Below are 22,555 nucleotides of genomic sequence, written 5' to 3' on the forward strand. Positions count from 1 at the left end.
CTGCTGCTGCTCCGTCCAGATACCTTGGTGCAACCTTTTGGCCTAATAACAATAAAAACACTTTTGTGGGCTTTGAGATGTTCAGAATAGCCTGGAAATGAGTGGAAATGAATGTTATTGAGGTTAATATATGTGGAAACAAAAACACTCCCAAATTATGTTATTTTAGATGTTTTGATGATTTATTAAGAAAAATCCAGATCCAAAACTAAAAGCAAAACCTACAAGAGGGGTTTTGGCAAAACCAATCCAGATCCAAAACACGAAGGAGATCCAGATCCAAAACAAAAACACAAAACCCGAAAAATGCCCCGGTGCACACCACTAATTTCAAGATTCCTTATGTGCCTGCCCTCTTTTACACACTTTGTACTGTAATTCTACAATTTAGATACCCTGCAAATAAATTATATTTTACCTGACACATATTAGGGCAGTAGCAAGATTTTTGTTATAATATTATTATTTTTTAATAGAATAACAAATATATTTTTATGGTAACATGGCAAATAGCCACACCTTGCAATATGCTTGTTTCAAAATATTTTTCAAAGTCTTCCTGGATCTTTCATCATAGTGATATGTTTAGCTATTAATATCTGGATAGAGTGTTTTATCTAAAATGACTTCTGGAGTACAAACAAGATTAAAGCAATATATACATTAACAAGTATCCCTATGCAACAGTTTCTGTTTCGGAATGTAGCCCTTTGGAATTACATGGTGAGGTAAACATGGAAAAAAATAATTGTTAGGTTTTTAAAGTATTAAATTACTAAAGTAAAAAGACAATAGAGAGACATGTAAAACTTGGATGTTCCAACTAAGTTAATCACTAGGTTATCCATCTACTCCTATTTGCAGAACACCTCAAGGACAAGTCTTTTTTCTATAGAATATGTTTTTCTGGTAGCTGATTGGTTTATTGTATATTCTGTTGCTGAATATAAATATAAAGGACTCCAGGCAGAGAGACTGAGAGACAGAAAGAAGGACAAGAACTGTAACTACAGACTGCAGAGCAAGATGGGTGGAAATGGTGTCCTCGTCTTCCTGGCCTGTCTGATTGGTTCCACTACAAGTAATCCTTTAAAGGTGAGATACTGAGGTTAGTTTAACATTCAAATAAAAAAAACTAGTTAAAGTAGAAGAAGTTAAAGTAGAATTGCTTACAGTCAGAGGTAATTGGTGAGAAAAAAAGAAAATATATCAAACCTGTTGACAGTGGGGTAATATAATATTTAAAAAATAGACTAAAGTGTTAGGGGTCTATTTACTAAGCCTCAAGTGGCGATAAATTGGACGGAAAAAAAGTACCAGCCAATCACCTGTTAACTGTCATTTTTCAAACCCAGCCTGTGACATGGCATATAGGAGCTGATTGGCTGGTACTTTATGTCCAGCCACTTTATCTCCATCCAAGACTTAGTAAATAGATCCCTTAGTCTGGTGGTAGACATTTTGGTAGGTTGACGTAACACTGCTGCTTCATTGCTATAGTATCCCTGGTCCAGACTAGTACTCAAAGACTTTTTTTAGAGTACGGTATGATAGGCCTTTAAGTGGAAATGGGGTACACATTACCACTGCAATTATGTATATTTATTGATGATAATGATGATGATGATGATGATGATCTTATGCTTGGCTTTCTGTATCAGCCTCCAGTACCAGCAAAGCCGGCACATCTCGGGAATCTGCAGGCTGCATCTGACTGCTTTATGAGAACATTCCCTTAATAAACTCTAGCTATGTGAGAATCTCCATTCCCACACCCATGTTACCTTTTTTGTCATGATGAAATCCATATTTAATATGTGTGCTGGTTTGTAATAACACATTTATATATGCCACACCAAACAGCATAGGGCTCCCTTTGCACAAGATATGCCACACCAAGAAGCATAGGGCCACTTTGCATCAATCCCATAGTTGTTTATGATTATTATTATTATTATTATTATTATTAATATTATTATTAACATCAATATAATTAAAGTACACAACTTTGATGGTGTTGCCAATGAAAAAAAATGCAAACAATTAAAAAAAATATATTACTATTGCAGATTTTTCCAGATGACTGGGACGACTATGGTAAGTTTCATTTTTTTATGTTAATTTCAAAAGACTTTTCTTCCATATTCTCCTTAATACATGACCTTTGTCATTTTCCTCTCTCATCCCTTCTCTAATACGTGCACATTAGGCGATATACTGTATCACTCCAACGCAAATCTTATTGCTATATTGTACATATCATAGTGTATACAGCTGACCGCATGCTACCTTGGGTTGTTCAGTGGGTCATCCTGTTGGGAGTGTTGCACACTCAATAGGACAACCCAGGGAACAATGGCATGCATTTTAAATGTGGCAGGTAAGAAGACATTGTGCCTTTGTTCACTTCATCATGCAGTTTGTACAGCAGTGCAATGTATCAGTACTTTTGATCTCAGGAAGTATTATCATCATATTTCTTCTTTCCACCGGGTCACTGTCTTTTTTATTACTTCTTTAATTGGTTGTCAGACTCAGCCCTCAGGACTCCAAACAGGTCATGTTTTCCACATCACTTAGCAGGTGCATAGGTATACTTATTATTCACTAACACATTTTAAAAGATCCCTAGCCAAGCAGGTGAGATTCTGTACAGTCCTAATACTGTACCTTAAATATTCTATGTTTTCAAGGATATATTCTACCAACATATGTATTCCTTTATATCGAGACATATGTTTCCCTACCATTACCAAGCATGCGGTGCTCCCAAGAGTCAAAATGTAATAGTACAGGGAAAAAGAGAAAAGAAGACTAATTTTCTGGGACTTTTTTATGTGTTTTTTTTATTAAAACATGAAATATTTATTAGTATGAATTAAAGGGTATCATCCCATTCTCCCACCACAAAAAAAATGGAAAAAGGTGACACCTTTAAATTAGAGATGGGAGGTCTGATTCCTTGGAATCCAGACCATTTCAAATATTGGGGACCGAGTCATCTTAGCAGCATACTCGCAGGACTTGGATTCTATATAAGTCTCCACGGCCAGGACTCTTCACATACGCTGGTGAAATCTGCACTTTTTTCTGCTGTAGTGGCTGTTGGTTGTGCTGCAAATGTATAGGGATCATGCTGCTGAAAGCTGCTCTATAATCTGCTGTAGTAGCTGTAAGTAAGGAGTAGGTCTCCGGACTCACAAATGGTAAAAGTCAGGGGTGCTGTTGTTAAAATAAATTTACACTGGCCCTGTCTTGTATGCTGTAAAAATTCAGAGGTGCTGTTGTTAAAATAAATTTACACTTGCACTGTCTTGTAAGCTGTAACAGTTCAGGGGTGCTGACGGTAAAACATTTTTACACTGGCCCTGTCTTGTATGCAGTAAAAAATCAGGGGTGCTTTTGTTGAAATTAAAATACACTGGCCCTGTCTTGTATGCTGTTAAAATTCAGGGGTGCTGTTGTTAAAATAAATGTACACTGGCCCTGCCTTGTATGCTGTCAAAATTCAGGAGTGCAGTGAAAATAAATGCACACTGGCCCTATCTTGTATGCTGTAAAAATTCTGGGGTTCTGTTGTCAAAATAAAAGTACACTGGTCCTGTATGCTGTAAAAATTCAGGGGTGCTGTTGTTAAAATAAAAGTACACTGACCCTGTCCTGTATGATGTAGAAATACAGGGGTGCTGTTGTTAAAATAAAAGTACACTGGTCCTGTCTTGTATGCTGTAAAAATTCAGGGGTGCTGTTGTTAAAATAAACTTACACTGGCCCTGTCTTGTATGCTGTTAAAATTCAGGGGTGCTTTTGTTGAAATAAATGTACACTGGCCCTGTCTTGTATGCTGTAAAAATTCAGGGGTGCAGTTGTCAAAATAAAAGTACACTAGTCCAGTGTGCTGTAAAAATACAGGGGTGCTGTTGTTAAAATAAAAGTACACTAGTCCTGTATGCTGTCAAAATACAGGGGTGCTGCTGTTAAAATAAAAGTACACTGGCACTGTCTTGTAAAAATACAGGGATGCTGTTTTTAAAATAAAAGTACACTGGCCCTGTCTTGTATAAATACAGGGGTGCTGTTGTTAAAATAAAGGTACACTGACCATGTGTTGTATGCTGTAAAAATACAGGGGTGCTGTGAAAATAAAGGACCACTGTTCTGTGTAATAATAAATAATTATCTCTAAGGCCAGCCCTTTGCAAAGACACGGGTGTAAGATAAACCCTATGAAGGACATACACTTGTCAAAATCTAATACAAGGGATGGTGTACTTAAGAGACCCCAAAATCTGAATCCAGTGCTCATTAGACAGAGATCTCAGATCAGATTCCCATTTCAGCCGGTGGCTGTGTAATTGATCTGGAGTAACCCTATTAGTAATGCATATATTGAAGATATTTTCTCTTTTAGGCCCAGGTTGAGCAACAACACTTTAACAGGCAAATCTGAAATTACCAGAGAACCACTGGGAAATTGGGCTGTAACAGCATGCCGCAGGTGGAGATACCTAAACAAAGCAGTATTAGGGATGTCATATTCTTTCTTCAACTGCTGAAAGGATTTAAACACTCCTCCGTAATATAGCTGACCCATAGATATTACCCCTGAGTAATCCAGATATTATCCAGGGACAGTTTACACAACTCTGGATACATAATATTAAACCATAACGAAGCACAAGTATCATGGTCCGGTCAATCATAGAGAGAATGAGCATAACGCCAAACCAACATGGCCTGACGACACAAAAGGGGTAATCCTGCTACTAAAATACCAGAGAGCAGAAATTGAAGAGGAGAAATAGAAAAAGTAGAAGGGCACTCCACCCGCTCAGCCAAAAATCCCACCATAGTCAGGTCCGTCTCACCCATAATCCAACTAGATAGATGTGTCAACTACGCTGCCATATAGTAGAGCCTAAGATTCGGAAGACCCAATCCCCCTGACAACTGAGATTTATACAAAGTTTTAATAGAAACTCTAACTGGTTTGTTGCCCCATATAAATGACAACAGTACACTTTCAATCCCACCAAACTCTTTTTTTCGGAAAATAAATAAGGGAGTTTTGTAATATATAACAAATACAAAGTCAATATTCTGAACTACATATTCAGTAGCTTGGGGAGTGATCCAAATACCAAGTTATTTGAACTGAAGCGTCCACTGCAAAGGGTGACCAGTGTGCATCCCTTCGGGAGCACAACCAGAGATAGGGAAAATATGAGACTTTTCCCAATTAATCAGTAACCCTGAATAAACACCAAACCAGTCAATTACATGAAACATAGCCTGAAGGGAATCTTCCGAATCCTGCAAAAGAGAAGCATATAATCAGTGTAGAGGGCTATAACGTCCACCACCTCTCCAATTTTAATGCCCAGAACCTCCGCAGCAGCATGTAATAGGCTAGCCAGGGACTCGATAGCGATTGCAAAGAATGCGGCGCACAGGGGGTAACCTTGTCGGATCCCCCTCTACAAGGAAAATGCTTCTGATGAAAAACCATTCACTGTCACTCGGGCCATAGGGGAAGGATACAAAATTTGGAGAAGACTGATAAATTGCGGTCTGAAAGCAAATTTTCGAAGGACTCCACAAAGATACACCCACTCCATGAATTCGAAGGTCTTGGCAACGTCAAGAGACACCACCACTGCCCCCGACTCCACTAAGTCCCGCTCCTACAGATGGCAGAATAGTCTGCACAGATTTGGGGGAGTTGATTTACCCAGCATAAACCCGGTCTGATCCGGGTGTATAACAGAAGTTATAACTGAATTTAGATGAGTAGCCAATAGGTTCTCCAAAATTTTAATGTCAGTAGTCAGTAGGGATATAGGGGGTCCTTCAGACCTGATCGTAGCTGTGCTAAATTTAGCACAGCTACGATCACTTACACTGACATGTGGGGGGACGCACAGCACAGGACTAGTCCGCCCCGCATGTCAGGCCGCTTCCCCCACCGCACAAGTACAAAAGCATCGCACAGTGACATCACGCAGCTGCTGCGGTCCGTCCCGCCTGCGTTGGCCAGACTGCGCCCACAATATGGCATCCAAATGCCGCCATGCCGCCCCCTCCCACCCAGTGACCGCCTCTGCCTGTCAATCAGGCAGAGGCGATCGCTAGGCAACGATGGCACATGTGCAGTTCTGACCTGATTGCACCACTGCAAACAACAGCAGCGTGCGATCAGGTCGAAATGACCCCCATAGGTCACTAAGACTCTGGTAATAAAGGGTTCTTCCCTGGTTTTATAAAAACAATAATAATGGCTTCAGACATAGCTCTTTAAAGAGACTCCCTCCGAGACAGCGAGTTAGATAAATCTAGCAAATAAGGGACGAAAAACTCTTTAAATGTCTTATATAGCTCCGTGGGGATCCCACCACAGCCAGGGACCTTTGAAGCAGAAAGAGACGAGACAGCCACCTCAATCTCTTGCAAGGTAAATGGTGCATCTAGGGCCTCAGCATCCTCACAGGACAAACAGGGCAGAGTAACTTGAGCCAATTAGTCCCCAAGCTGCTCATCAGAATAGGAGACCTGAGAGGCATACAGGTAAGAGTAGTAGTGGCGAAAAAATCCTGCCACCTCCACACACAGAAAATTAAAAGCAGATGTCAAGAAAAAAAACTGTCCCCACCCACTCCCACCCTGTATAACCTTGAAAACCTAAGACATACCCAGATCCCATAACCAAACAGATTTTTTTTTAAAAAGTAACCGTCCCAAGAAAAGGCAAATTAAGGGATAGGGGATAACAGAAACCCCTACACTATAATCAGCAGGGACTCCTCACTAATAGCAACAAAATATATCCCCTGACTCTACAAAACAAATAATATAAATATGCAGTGGGGTGAGAAGCTGCAGTAATGCTCAAATAAACATTTAAACAGATAATAGAGAAAAAATGCAATTGCAAGGCCAAGGTCCAACACCTCCCATGATATATCAAAAAACATAATCAATAGAAAAGTCTATCAATGAGGAGCATGGGGTTGCCACTCCAGCCAATCCTCAGCATCTTGGTGAGAATTAAAGAAATGAGTAGCATTATTGAATTCCAGCTGCAGAAGAGTATTGAATGTTCCAATCCAGGAGTTTCCTCTTGATGTGCAGACATTGGGAACAACTCTTTTGCACCTCCAGGGTGAAATATGGAAAGACAAAAATATTATGCCCATCAAACTGCAAAGGGCGCTTTGTCTGAGCCAGTTGCAAAGCAGCGTCATGATCCTTGTAGTGTAAAAAGCGTGCAATAAAAAAAGTCCGAGCAGGAGCTCCAGGCGGGGTTGGGTGAGGCGGAAGCCTGTGTGCTCCACTTCAAATTGGGGAGTAAACTCTGCTCTATCAAACAGCTGAATAAACCAAGTATCAAGGAAAGTCTCTGGAGAAGAACGCTCCGCCCTCTCAGGAAGCCAAACAAATCTGACATTGTTGTGTCATAGTCTTCCTTCGATATCAGACAGTTTAGCTTGCAATGAGACCATCTGAGATGACAAGTCAGAAACTTTAGTTTGCAAAGGAGATGTAGTGTCCTCAAGTGCCGAGATCCAATGTTCAGTTTCACCCACTCTCTCACGAATTTTCTGCAAATCTTGCCAAAGTAGAGAGACATCCACCTGCACTTGCACAATTTTATTAATAACTCTCTGTTCAGATGCAGAAATTGCTTGCAATATCTGTTGGGTAGAATGCACAGGCTCAACAGGCTCAGTGGTGTCATCCTCTAGTGCAGGAGAGGATGGATTGGAATCCCCTGCCTGGCAGATTGAGAAGTTTGGGAGGACCGTGAAACTTTTCCAGTTTCACAGCAGCTCCCGCTGCCTGACTGCCTTTCACCATAATGAGGACGGCTGTGTAACTCAAAGCATGACAAGAACAAAGTAGATACAGTCCCAGAGAGAGAGATGCAGGAAGGGCCTGGTATTACAAACACAATATGTAAAAATAAAACTTGTAGGTCCTGAGGAGGGTAACTGTGATATAATAAGAGCAACAATAAGCAAATATATAAGCAGGATATCAGGGTGCAAAACAGTAGTTTAATCCAGGGCTAAGATGTATCAGCACACTAGCTCTAATTGAAGCATAGTAAAATGGAGAATTCAAGCATCCAGGCTCAGGCAACCAGTAATAGTAGTTCCAGTATCCAGAACAAATCACCAGTAACAAGGAACCCACTTACTAGGGTAATGCAGGAGAGAAATCTTTTCATGTGCAATCCATTAATGTGCACCAGTAGAAATGTCCTTATGGTGGGAAATTGCGCACGCAGCCAAGAGCTCCCAGGTGCAGGCAGAGAGCGGAGGTCCAGTCCCTCACACTGGCCAGTCCCAGCAGTGCAAATTTGGTGCAGAGAGCCCCTGCTGGAATGGGTGGTCTTCAGTATGCCGGCGATCGGGATCCCGGTGCACAGTATACCGGCGCTGGAATTCCGACAACTGGCATACTGACACTTATTCTCCCTCGTGGGGGTCCACAACCCCCCTGGAGGGAGAATAAAATAGTGTGGCGCGCATAGTGCGCCACCGTGCCCGCAGCGTGGCGAGCGCAGCGTGGCGAGCGCAGCGAGCCCGCAAGGGGCTCATTTGCGCTCGCCACACTGTCTGTATGCCGGCGGTCGGGCTCTCGTCGCCGGTATGCTGGTCGCTGGGAGCCCGACCACCGGCATACCATACCACACCCACTGGAATCACTCTGCAGCCAGTCCTGCACCACAGTTGTGAAAACAGTTCCAGAAGGGAGGAAAAATGGTGGGTCTGCAGCGGAGAGAAAATGGCGGGGCTGCAGCAGGAGAACACTCTCACGGTCAGCAGCCCGCCAATTCCGCATATTCAGGGATCCCTGGCCGTCCACGTCCAGCGGCAGTAGTTCTCAGTGGCACAGTCCACCAGCCAGAGCGGCAGAGGAGATCCAAGGGCCGCGACCTGAAGCAGGGCGGGGCACAGCGAAGGATCAGGAGGCAGGGCCGGTCCCGGCTGCACCACGCAGTACCGAAAACTCAAAGCACCCCAGAAGATTCAGTCACACAAAGTTTATCCAAGGGTGCAGTGCATCAAGACAAAGCTGCACACCCAATTCCAGCACATTTGCGCCTTGGAGAAGAATATTAATACAGGATGTAGTGGAGGAGCTGCAGTTTGCAGCTGCTACTCTATGCCATGCCGAGCCAAGCCACGCCCCTCCCCCCCCCCCCTCCCCCCCAGCACAGTCTTATTAGCATCTTCTCAACCCCCTGAACAGCCGCTCTCTGATCTGACCTGGCTTCCTCCTTCCAGAGAGCTGCCATGAAGTCGGCAAACTATGTTAGACACAGATTGCCCAATCATTGCTTTTTCATATTATTAAAGCAGTTCAATGACTTCTATTCATTTGCTCTTTCACATGCACTTCAATTATATGGATAAACAATGATCGAACAATCTGTGTCTATCAAAGAGTGCACTTGTGTAATTAACATGCACAATTGCATTTATACAGTATGTACAGTATATGACAGAAACTTCAATGTATATCTGACACTGACATGTCTGCATTTATGGTGCATTTTCCCAGAAAGGAAACACAAATAACAGAGGTCTGTCCAACTGTACATGGACCCAATAATGTCATAGTAACAAAATATATTTACCTCGTCCTACAAAAAGCCATGGGTTATGATGAAAACATTATTAACACAATTTATTACTTAGGTATCCAATCTGTAGCATCATTTATTCCACTAAACAATAACACCCAGCAGACGACACTGATAAATGATATATACCTGCTATCACTTTATATGTGTGCTTGTATTTACAGAAGTTTCAGATGCAGAAGTCCCTTATAATATCTTCAGCAGCATTCTTAGAGCCAACAAAGGTACTGTATGAACATATTACTACTGTAAGTGCTAAAGCATAATATGAAGGAGCTATGGCCCTCATTCCGAGTTGATCGCTCGCAAGCTGCTTTTAGCAGCAGTGCAAACGCTGAGCCGCCGCCCTCTGGAAGTGTATCTTAGCTTAGCAGAAGTGCGAAAGAAAGGTTAGCAGCAGAGCCGGCCTTAGGCATAGGCAAATTAGGCAATTGCCTAGGGCATCTGGTATGCCTAGGGGCACATGCAGCTTCCGCTGATTAAAATGATATGTGGCATGCATATATTCTGTGTGTAGCATTTCATATGCAGACACAGCCACAGTTGCACAGTATATAGGCATGCTGCATATCATTTTAATCAGCAGAAGCTTCTTGTGCATCCTAGCCACATAGCAATGCAAATAAGAATAATTTTCATAAAAAATAGGCATCCGACGTTAGCAGAGCTGCCAGTTGACTCACGCCAGGAACTATATGTGTCATTATGTGTATAAGGGCATTAATAATGTGTAACATATGTGTAAGGGGCACTATGTGTGTCATTAAGTGTATAAGAGCACTAATAATGTGCGGCATATGTGGGCACTGCCATTATGTAGTGTTAGGACTGCTGACATCGGAGAAGCCGTGAAGTGGTGTAGCAGCTTAAACATGTGTAAACTAATTCTCTGAATTTCTATTACCAGATAGGTTCAGGTATGGTTACAGGTAATTTTTTAGTGTGCTGAAGGGAAATGTAGTGGTAGGATTTGCAACCCCTCCCCTCTCTGTTGGTTTGTCTGTGACCCCTCCCCCTTTCCAGCACCTGAAACATAATTATCTACAGGAATAATCAAGCATTTACCATTGTTTGTCTGCTTGTGTACGAGAGGCAATGAATGGGAGCAGTATTTGGAAGGCATGCTGTGGCATGCTGCTCCTTGTAGCGCCAATGGGAGATCCTGGGGGTGGCTCCTGGGTAAGTTAGCTCTCTGTCTGGATGTGTTTTAGTAATAGCCTTTATCATGAGGCCTACTGTGACAAATTACATGGCCCTATGTGGGCACTGCCATTATGTAGTTTTAGGACTGCTGACATCGGAGAAGCCATGAAGTGGCGCAGCAGCTTAAACATGAGCTTGCAAACATGTGTAAACTAATTCTCTGAATTTCTATTACCAGATAGGTTCAGGTTTGGTTACAGGTAATTTTTTAGTGTGCTGAGGGGAAATGTAGTGGTGGGATTTGCAACCCCTCCCCTCTCTGTCTGTGTGTCATTATGTGTATAAGAACACTAATAATGTGCGGCATATGTGTAAGGGACATTTTGTGTGTCATTATGGGCATTTACAATGTGCGGCATATGTGTAAGGGACATTATGTGTGTCATTATGGGCATTAACAATGTGCGGCATATGTGTAAGGGAAATTATGTGTATAAGGGCATTAATAAGGGTTGGCATAATGTGTAAGGCGCATTATGTTTATAAGGACATTACTAATGTGTGTCATATGTGTAAGGGGCATTACTGTGTGGTATTATGTGTATAAATGCATTACCAATGTGAGGCATTATGTGTATAAGGTGCCCTACTGTGTGGCATATAGAAAGGTCACTACTGTGTGGTCTAATGTGAATAAAGAGCAATATGGTGTGGTGTAATGTGAATAAGGAGCAATACGGTGTGGTGTAATGTGAATAAAGAGCAATATGGTGTGGTGTAATGTGAATAAGGAGCAATATCGTGTGGTGTAATGTGAATAAGGAGCAATTCAGTATGATGTTATGTAAATGAGGGGCACTACTGTGAGGAGTAACGTATATAAGGTAAAGTGGTACTACTGTGTGATGTAATGTGAATAAGGGACACTATTGCATGATACATTGTGAATAAAGTTGCACTACTGTGAGGCATAATTTGAATTGGGGCTACTATTGTGTGGCCATGCCCCTTGCCAGCAAAAACACATACCTTTTTGGGTTGTGCGCCGAATATGCACACTGTTCTTATTTAAATTACAGGGGGTAGGAAAAAACAAAAGGACTGCTATGGGTGGGGGGTAATGGTGCTGGGAAAGCGGGTGCAGGGTCAGAGGCAGAACTAGCGGTAGTGCTAGGGGGCACCAGCCAAAATCTTGCCTAGGGCATCATTTTGGTTAGGGCCGGCTCTGGTTAGCAGTTCTGCTACTAAAAAATTTCATGCAGTTTCAGAGTGGCTCGATACTTACTCCTACCTTGCAATCACTGCAGAATGTTTAGTTCCTGGTTTGACGTCACAAACACACCCTGAGTTCGGCCAGCCGCTCCCCCGTTTCCCCAGCCACTCCTGCGTTTTTATCAGGCACTCCTGCTTTTTTCAGCACACTCCCTGAAAATGCTGAGTTGCCGCCCAGAAACACCCACTTCCTGTCAATCACACTACGAACACTCGAGCGACTGAAAAGCGTTGCTCGAGCTTGTGTAAAAATGCATAGTTTTGTGTGAAAGTACTTCGCGCGTGCGCGCTGCGTACTATATGTATGCGCAGAACAGACAATTTTTAGCCTGATCGCTATGCTACGAAAAACGGCAGCGAGTGTTCAACTCGGAATGAGAGCCATTGTTCAAACCCTAAACCTGGAGGAATATTATTTTCAGTTGTAAAATAATTCCTGCACTGTAAATTAGTGTACACGTTATAGCCAATCATGTTCTAATAACAGCATAATTGCAATTTAGACTTAAGATAGAATCTGACCTAGATCTTAGTGAAAGAGTGAGGAAGTTGTCCATAGCAATCAATCAGCTTTGAAGAAGCATTTATTAAGTACATTTTATAATATGAGAGGAAGTAGATTGATGGTCCACTTCTCCACTCTTTCACTGATACATCAGCCCCTTAATCACAGTACACTAACATATGAATATTTACCTCTCTTCTCCTGATTAACATAGATATTAAGGTGCCTGTAGTAGGAGGTGACATGTTAATAAATATTGGACGCAGCGCCAACACCTGTACAACCTGCCCGTGGCCCAAATCTGCAGATGGAACCGTCCCTGTGCCATACACCTTATCCTCTGTTTATAGTGAGTAGCCTCTTCCTTATGTTATATTATTATTCTCAAGGACATCTATATTACAGTGTATTATAATAAATATGTAATTTTACTTCTGCACAGCTGCCAGTCAGGTCAGTCTGTTCCAAAATTCTATGCAGGAGATGGAAACATTGACGTGTGTGAGGTTTATACCTCGGACAACAGAGAAGAGTTTCCTCAACATTGTCTCATCACAGGGGTATGTTCTTCCACTCTCTGTCATAAGGGATGATTATTATGGGTACAGATGACAGCATAATCCGGGGCTTGTTGGACTAAATTATATATAATGCATATGTCCCACACTGTATATAATGTACACAGCAAAAAATAAAATTGTACTTCTTCTGTTCTTAAAAGTTTGCAAACCTCCCGATAGAAATACTTAGATAACATTTTATTTTAAGTAGTTCTATATTATTATTCATAACATTTCTGTACCTTTGATTATTCTTTTGCTATAACAAGTGTGTTGACAATATTGGCATACCTTCCTCTCTGCTTCCAGATGTGCATCATATGTGGGACGAATAGGTGGAGGTCAGATGGTTGCAGTAGATACTGCTGGTTGTATGTCCAGAGGAATTATACAACATGAAATAGATCATGCCCTGGGATTTCACCATGAACATACAAGGACTGACCGTGATGACTATGTCACCGTCATGCAACAGTATATATCACCAGGTACATACACAGATATACATTATGTGTTACTTAGAGAAACTATCGTCTTTACACTCAAATGCGAGATGTAGTAATCAGAGACTTCCTGTTACAGGAAATAAGATCAATTTTGCCATACAAAACACTGATGATTGGGGTCTGCAGTATGATTATGGGTCAGTGATGCATTATGACAAGTAAGTTGCTGCCTTTTGCCATGTACAGTGTTACTGATAGGTGATGATGCTAGAAAGTGATTAGAACACATTGATGTCAGAATGGTGCATTGTATAATGTATATTTCTGGATTGTACTGATGACCACTTCATACTGCCATGTCTTTTGTCTGTGTGACAGGTATTCATTCTCTAACACTTCTAAACAACCCACCATTGTACCCCATCCTGACCCAAATGTGCCCATTGGACAAAGGATTGGACTGAGTATCTTGGATGTTGCTAAAATTAACCATCTTTATCAGTGTAGTAAGTATTGATAGAAATATGGAGGCAACACAAGTAAAGTTGGCGGGTGGTCTTCAGGTTGCCGAATGTCGGGATCCCGGCGCACAGTATACCAACACCCGGCATACCGACAGATATTCTCCCTCATGGGGGTCCATGACCCCCCTGGAGGGAGAATAAGTAGCGCGCCACTATGCCCGCAGCGTGGCAAGCACAGCGAGACCACAAGGGGCTAATTTGCGCTCGCCACACTGTCGGTATGCCGGCGGTCGGGCTCCTGGCGCCGTTATGCTGGTCGCCCGGAGCCCGGCCGCCGGCATACCATACTACACCCAAAGTTGGCTGGATCTTGCAAGGAAAGAGGGATATTCTGCTCATGAGGCAAAGTTAGGATTATATTAGACAAAACACTTCTTCCCATTCAAATAATCCAAGATACATCATATTTTATTATTGTGAGTGGTGCATACTAGAAAGGAACATAAATAAATTGAAATTAGAAAAAGGAAATTATTCTGTATGGAGGCAATGTTGCAATAATGTGAATTCAAACATTAGTTTTATTACAAATATCTAATATATAAAAATGAAAATTTGTCCTTCAGTCCTTCTGTCTTTCTATACAAATCCACAGTTTACAAGTGAAGATCGTGAAATTTCACATACAAGCGTATTAAAACATGGTGGAGGCAACTAAAACAATTTGAAATCCCTAGCAACCCTAGGGGGGGTGCAGACAGCAGCACAGAGTATATCAGGAGACAGCATAACTCCGGAATTGCAGGAGCAATGTACTCAAAAATTGGTACACATATGCCTTACAATCTGGCAACAAAAACTGTGGGAGGAAGACACCCCTAGCACCCTTAGGGGTGAGGCAGCAGCACTGAGTATTTCAGCAGACAGCATAACTCTGGAATGCCTGCAGCAATTTATAACAAAATTGGTACACATATGACTTACACTCTGGAACAAACTCTGTGGGGGTTAGACACCCGTAGCACCCCTAGCGGTGGGACAGCAGCACAGAGTATTTCAGGAGAATGCGTAACTCCCAAATGGCTAGACCAATTTACAACAAACTGGGTACACATATGACTTACACTCGGCAAACAAACAATGTGGGGGTCAGACACCCCTACCACCCCTAGGGTTGGGACAGTGGCACAGAGTATTTCAGCAGACAGCATAACTGTGGAAGGCCTGGAGCAATTTACAACAAATTTGCTACACATATTACTTACACTCTGGGAACAAACACTGTGGGGGTAACACACCACTAGCACCCCTAGGGGTGGCCCAGCAGCACATACTATATCAGGACATGCATGATATGTCAGTGATGACGGAGCTGCATGTGACGGGGCAGTGACATGATGTGAGGAAGGGAATGGAGGTAGCATGAACCCACACACTGAGAGTTATATAGTGGAAGTAGCTTCGTCCCCCAGCAACACATTGGGTTTTCATTTTATTGATGTGTATAACATTTTACATGCTTTTTTATACTATGTTATTTATACTGTGTGTTTAATATTTAAATTAATTTTTGTAAACAAACACTCTTAAAATCCCAGGCAACGCCGGGTACTCCAGCTAGTAATATACAAATGTTGATTAAATGGTTAAACCTATGAACATTGTTAAAAGTTATGTGTTGTGGCCTTTATTCAATTGACCTATAATGTGCTTCCTGTATTAATTGCCTGGTATAATATAATAGTTGCTAATATATGGTTTGAGTTGTTAGTCTAAATACTTGTATTGCTGTACAGTTCCTAAGGTACTTCATATTACACTCCGCCTCTCACATACTGTATAGAGTGACAGTAGCACTAAGGTTGATACAAGCTAAACATCCTGTAATAATTGTTGCTACAAAGTTTAGTAACGTGTTAGTGTTGCAATATCAGCCAATATGCACAGTCCTGGCAGGTATTCAATTATGTGCTTAGATGCCGGATACTATTTACCACACATAAGAGGAGATGTATCAAGCCTTCAAAAGCTTCTAGGTATTATTTTTCTAGCAGTTTATAAAATGTGAGCTAATTAGTCACTATGGGCAACTTCTCCACCTTATCTCTTGAAGGTTTGATCTCCCTCATGACCCTATAGGCATATAGATTTCAACATGAAAAAACTAGAGATGTGTGATGACCCCCATGTTTTGTTTTTGGATCTTGATTCAATTTTGTGCTTTGGCTGTGATTTTGAAAAACCACTCGCAAGTGTTTTGGTTTGGATTTGGTTTTCGCTTCAGTTTAAAAACGATACAAAAAATAAAAATATTGATGAATATTGACAAAATTTGATGAAAATAGGTAAAATCAAGTCATTTTTCAATAGAAATTTTGACATTTTTATAAAAAATTCAATTTCCAAACCGCAGTAAGTTCCAAACAAGAACTTGGCTCAACATGGATCTCCTCGGGAGAGGCGGACAGAGTTTTTGGTTCAGTTTAGATCCACAAACCTGTGGTCGATTCAGATTTCTGGAGAACCAAACATCACTAGAGTAAAATAAATGTTGATATTTGTTTTTCTGGCAGCAGGGGTAGGGCTGGTGTTAAGTGGACACTGATAATGATGTCAGCTATAAAACTAAGCATACAGATAGGGTTGGTGCAGTCACACAGGGGGTAATTTAGAGTTGATTGCAGCAGCAAATTTGTTAGCAGTTGGGCAAAACCATGGTGGTCATTCCGAGTTGTTTACTCTGTAAATTTCTTCGCATCGCAGCGATTTTCCGCTTAGTGCGCATGCGCAATGTCCGCACTGCGACTGCGCCAAGTAAATTTGCTATGCAGTTAGGTATTTTACTCACGGTTTTTTCATCGTTCTGGTGATCGTAATGTGATTGACAGGAAGTGGGTGTTTCTGGGCGGAAACAGGCCGTTTTAGGGGCGTGTGGGAAAAAACGCTACCGTTTCTGTGAAAAACGCCGGAGTGGCTGAAGAAACGGAGGAGTGTTTGGGCGAACGCTGGGTGTGTTTGTGACGTCAAACCAGGAACGACAAGCACTGAACTGATCGCACTGGCAGAGTAAGTCTCGAACTACTCAGAAACTGCACAGAGATGTCTTTTCGCAATATTGCAAATCTTTCATTCGCAATTTTAAGAAGCTAAGATTCACTCCCAGTAGGAGGCGGCTTAGCGTGTGCAAAGCTGCTAAAAGCAGCTTGCGAGCGAACAACTCGGAATGAGGGCCCATGTGCACTGCAGGTGTGACAGATATAACATGAGCAGAGAGAGTTAGATTTGGGTGGGTTATTTTGTTTCTGTGCAGGGTAAATACTGGCTACTTTATATTTACACTGCAATTTAGATTTCATTGAACACACCCCACCCAAATCTAACTCTCTCTGCACATGTTATATCTGCCCCCCCCCCCCCTTCCTGCAGTGCACATGGTTTTGCCCAACTGCTGACAAATTTGCTGCTGCGATCAACTCTGACGTAGGCCCACAGATGGGTACATCTCAGCATCTGATTCTGTGTACACAAAGTGGGTGTAATTACAGCCAACTTGTTTTTCGCTCTGCATCTACACTATAGAATGTACATAGTGATATCACCTTACAGCTGTCACATATTCAGTACATCCTAATGATATAATAGCTATATACACTACATCACTTCTATAGTTAGTGACATTTATTATTGTTTTCTCTTTTAGACGTTTGTGCTAATTTGCTAAATGATAACAGTGGTGTTGTGAGCTCGGCCAACTCTGTCTCAGCCAATCCTAATAATGGAAACTGTGTTTGGTTGATCAGGACCCCATCTGGGCAGGTACAGTAATGAGTTGGTGCAAACGGAGATAATAGATCACACTTCTATAATCAGTTACTATAGGGGCATTGCATCCAATACATCTGGCTAATAAACTGATCAAATCCCACTTCACTGAGATAGATTTTAATCTGTCAAGATAAAGCTACACAAGGTGCAATCACCAGCCAATATGTATACATGCCCCATACAGTCTGAAGGTGCAATATTTTTGCATTGTGTATGCAGCAACCTGAAGGGTTATGATCGGCATCAGCTCTGTCCGTAGTGTAAATATAAATTTGTTAGTAATAAATATTGTACAAATAAGCAAATGAGGACTGCATCTTATTGCTCATAAACATGAAAAACACGCCCATTTATACAAATTTCATAAAATACCATGAGCAGTATTTGACTACAAAACCACTTTACACGGCAAAGAATACTTCTTCAGAAATAAAGACTGATTCATGCACAATTGGGGATGGAGAACTTGGGCATATTTATATAATATCTATCTATCTATCTATCTATCTATCTATCTATCTATCTATCTATCTATCTATCTCATTTATCTATCTGCACACTACCTGGGTTTCCCAGCAAGAGTTAAGCAACTTGCATCTAGTACAAAATGCAACTGCCAGGCTATCCGAGATCTGTTAGCGCTATATAAATAATATTATTGCTGAGATGTTAATAATAAATTCTAATAATGGATAAGCAGTTATGTTGGTGAAAAGAATGTGATTATGTTGATGCTTCAGTAATTAATTCCTTCCAGGCTCAACCTCTTGAGTTTTGTATTACATGCAGGAGAAGTGTGAAGGAATACTGGGGCACCATATACAATGGGGGTATATAATGGGATTGTTTAGGCCAGTGCTAAGATATAATGCTCAGTTTGAAAGTCTTACAATAACCCACTGGATAAGCCTTGCAGGTGATCACATCCTCATGCTGCAATGTCCATTTTGACATAAAAGTATATAACAAAAATTACACTTTATGGGATTTCTGAAACAAAATTTACAAATAAATAAATAATTTATTTCTGACTGCCTGATGTAACAATTGTTTTCTATGTAGGTTAGCCTGAATGGCATTAGCTTTAATGTCCAGTCCTCACCAGAGTGCGCATCTTACTACATGAAGATTTATGATGGTCCCAGTAGGACGTCTCCTGTGCTGAAGGACAAAACTTGTGGGACTGGTGTAATCCCAGTAATCATTGCTTCCACTAGCCAAATGCTGATAGAGATTTTCAGTGGCCGCAGTGTTCCAGGGAACAGCTTCAGTGCCACATATAGCTCAGGTATTGTACTAAGTTCTAGAAATGCTTAATGTTATGGTTTTCCCCTGTCTAGTCTTACTTAGTATTCTACAGAGCTTGGATAAGAGGTCTCTGAGCTTTATATTCCTTCAGTGAGTATTACAGCATCACACTTACATGTTCAGTATTTTAAAGGAGACAAAAACCCACAGCTTTTGATCACTGAAAATACTTGGGAACTGTGTATAGAATGATATGATTTCCAGCGGTGGCTCCTACCTATATGGAGTAGGGGAGCTGCCGCTGCCTGGTCCGACTGAGGAGGAAGAGCGTCCTTGCAGCGGCCGCCGCTGGCCGGGTCCAGGCACCTGTATAATGAAGCTACAAGGAGCCGAGTCTGGCTCATGTGCACAAGCATCGGCTGCAGCCCATAGAAGCCAGCAGAAGACAGGGCAGGCAGCTAGTTCCCTACAGGATGCCAGCTCTCTGCCTATTGCAGTACAGTCTGGCAGTCCCGGAGGGAGGAAACACCTCCCAATGGGACTGCCTGTAGTATCTGTGACTGACAGGTAGGACTTCCAATAGGCAGCCACTGCCAGTCACAGTGAAGCCAATGCAGTCTCACAGACTGCATTTGGCTTCACTGACAGTGAGCAGGGTGGTTGATTTTACCTGGGGAGGGGGGGGGGGGGGTGGCTGCAGCCCATAGGTAAAAATTGTCAATGGATTGCTGGTAACAGTTACTATTCTGCTGTTAGACACTATGGGGTAAATATATTACCCCTCGTTATGGGGGAGAAGCGATGTCAGTGCACGTTCCGACACCTGCAGCTGTTGATTTCGACAACTGCAGGTGGCGATGCCCATACACCACAGCACGGACAGAGCTGCCCATGGCTGTGGTGTGTGTCAGCTCTGGACTGTGCTGGGGATCTCATGTGAGTAGCTAGATCCCACGCATGTGCGGAGAAGCCGGCCAGGAAGGAGACACAGCGCATCAGCACTAAGCTGATGTGCTGTGTGCTCGGGGGGGGGGGGGGGGGGGTCACCAGAAAAGCTCCCCCATTTCGGCATACAAGATGTTCTTACATCATGCCGATGTCGCTTCCTGCGTATGCTCGGTAGTGAGGCGAAGCAGGAAGTGTTATAGCGGCATGATGCGTGCAGCTATAATACATTTACCCATATGAACCTGAGTCGGAACCAGCCGCATCCATCTCTACATCTACTGCAGCATTATTGTCTTAGACTTTGTGCTAATGCTGCTACAAAGCCTTTCCCCTGGTATATATCTATGTATCCAAATGTGCAGGCACTCAGAAGCCCACTATCAGCATCTTTAGAAGCGGCAATTATGTTTAGGTGCAGTAGGTGGTGCATTTTATCTGTGTAAATATGGTCTCCCTGTGGAAGATTCTGGGTCTCCATACACAGCCATGATACTCCCATAAGATGCCAGCCCCCTAATACCACCAAGGAACACCCCATTTATTTTCAATGCACTTTGTCTACCATGTATCCAAATCTGTTCTGCGACTCCGAACATACAGTATATAGTGGGTCATTCCGACCCGATCGCTCACTGCACTTGTTCGCAGCGCAGCGATCGGGTCGGAACTGCGCATGCGCAGGCGCCGCAGTGCGCCGGCACATGCTGGACAGCCAAAGGCCGTCGTTCCCTAGCGATCGCCTCTGCCTGATTGACAGGCAGAGGCGGTCGCTGGGTGGGAGGGGGCAGTACGGCGGCGTTTGGCCGCCGTTTTAGGGGCACGGTCCGACCAATGCAGGCATGGCCGGACGTGCAAGGGGTGGGTCACAGCGGCTGCGTGACGTTACACGCAGCCGCTGCAACCAGGGGCAGTGACGAGCAACTCCCGGTCAGCCTCAAGAGCTGTGCTGGCCGGGAGTTACTCAACTGGTACAAAAGCATCGCCGCTGTGCGATGCTCTTGTACTTGTGTGTGTGGGGGGGGGGGGGGGACAGACATGCGGGGTGGGATAGCCCTGTGCTGGGTGTCCCCCCGCATGTCTGGGAACATGATCGTAGCTGTGCAAAATTTAGCACAGCTGCGATCAACTCGGAATGACCCCCATAGTCACATGTGCAGACCAAAAGTTGCTTTACTGAGTCCAACATTGCCGCTGCATCCAACTCAGAATCAGGCCCTATATACAGTATGTGTATATTTGTATACTCATTTTGCTATATAACAACTATTTTTTTCTCTATACCAACAGTAGTACTGCAGAAAACAGCCGGGTGAGGACAATAAGGGAAACCAGTGAGAAATTCCTGCAGTAAGAAAACCCTCTGTTTGTGGGAAGGAATTGATGTTATAACTGAAGCAAAACTCACATTATAATACAGTATATTTTCTATATGGCAAATATATTTTATTCTATCTAGGAATGTTTAGATTAGAACTGTAAAGTAACAGAATGTCTATATAGTCTACACAATCAAAAGTATTTCTCATATAGAATATTGGCCCTCATTCCGAGTTGTTCGCTCGTTAGCTGCTTTTAGCAGCATTGCACACGCTAGGCCGCCGCCCTCTGGGAGTGTATCTTAGCTTAGCAGAATAGCGAACGAAAGATTAGCAGATTTGCTAATACATAATTCTTTGCAGTTTCTGAGTAGCTCCGGACCTACTCACAGATTGCGATCAGCTCAGTCCGTTTAGTTCATGTTTTGACGTCACAAACACGCCCTGCGTTCGGCCAGCCACTCCTCCGTTTCTCCAGCCACTCCCGCGTTTTTCCTTGGCACGCCTGCGTTTTTTAGCAAACGCCGTGAAAACGCTGAGTTGCCGCCCAGAGACACCCACTTCCTGTCAATCACACTACAATCACTCGAGCGCTGAAAATACTTCGCTCGAGCTTGTGTAAATCTACTAAGTTTTTAGTTAAATAACTAAGCGCATGCGCTCTGCGTACCATGCGCATGCGCAGTTAGCAGCAAATCGCAGCATAGCGAAAATCGGCAACGAGCGAACAACTCGGAATGACCCCCATTGTGTTTTACTCTCTGTGTGAAGTGTAATATATTCTATAGTTTAGTAAAGTAAGAGCAAGTCTAGTAGATACTTTATATTTCAATAATATTGGTATATTGTATATTTGGATGTGACATTATTTTTAAAATCAGTTTATCATATGCTGATACTATCCAGGGATTTATCAAGTGTTAAACGTGGTATACGGCCTCTGGTGGTTTTAGATATACCAGTGGTCTCAATCCAAATACTATTGTCAAATTCTTGACATTTGTTGCATATCTTTATCATTTGTCATACAGTGGTAAAAGATTGGTCCATTTTGGCTAAAGAAAACATAGACAACCAAACTGAGCACTTTCCCTAGAATTCCCACAATTATGTCAATAAGTTCTACAAATTCAGTTTTACAATGAAACAGGCCATATCAGGGATGACAACAGTATCAAT

At 42.5% G+C, this 22,555-nt stretch overlaps 1 protein-coding gene and 1 pseudogene across 1 annotated transcript in view; both read left to right on the forward strand.

Moving 5' to 3' along the window:
* The window catches only part of LOC134979994 (embryonic protein UVS.2-like), a 48,974-nt gene extending 41,075 nt beyond the window's left edge, over positions 1–7,899 (forward strand). The window contains exons 11-13 of the mRNA XM_063946592.1: positions 865–1,095; positions 2,070–2,097; positions 7,670–7,899. Of these exons, the coding sequence (XP_063802662.1) occupies positions 865–1,095; positions 2,070–2,097; positions 7,670–7,899 (489 nt within the window). The remainder of the gene's footprint in view (positions 1–864; positions 1,096–2,069; positions 2,098–7,669) is intronic.
* A 209-nt stretch (positions 7,900–8,108) lies between these two features.
* Positions 8,109–22,472, forward strand: LOC134979995 (embryonic protein UVS.2-like; annotated as a pseudogene).
* The last annotated feature ends 83 nt before the right edge of the window (positions 22,473–22,555 follow it).

The sequence above is a fragment of the Pseudophryne corroboree genome, chromosome 12 (assembly GCF_028390025.1).
Source record: "Pseudophryne corroboree isolate aPseCor3 chromosome 12, aPseCor3.hap2, whole genome shotgun sequence".
NCBI lineage: Eukaryota > Metazoa > Chordata > Amphibia > Anura > Myobatrachidae > Pseudophryne > Pseudophryne corroboree.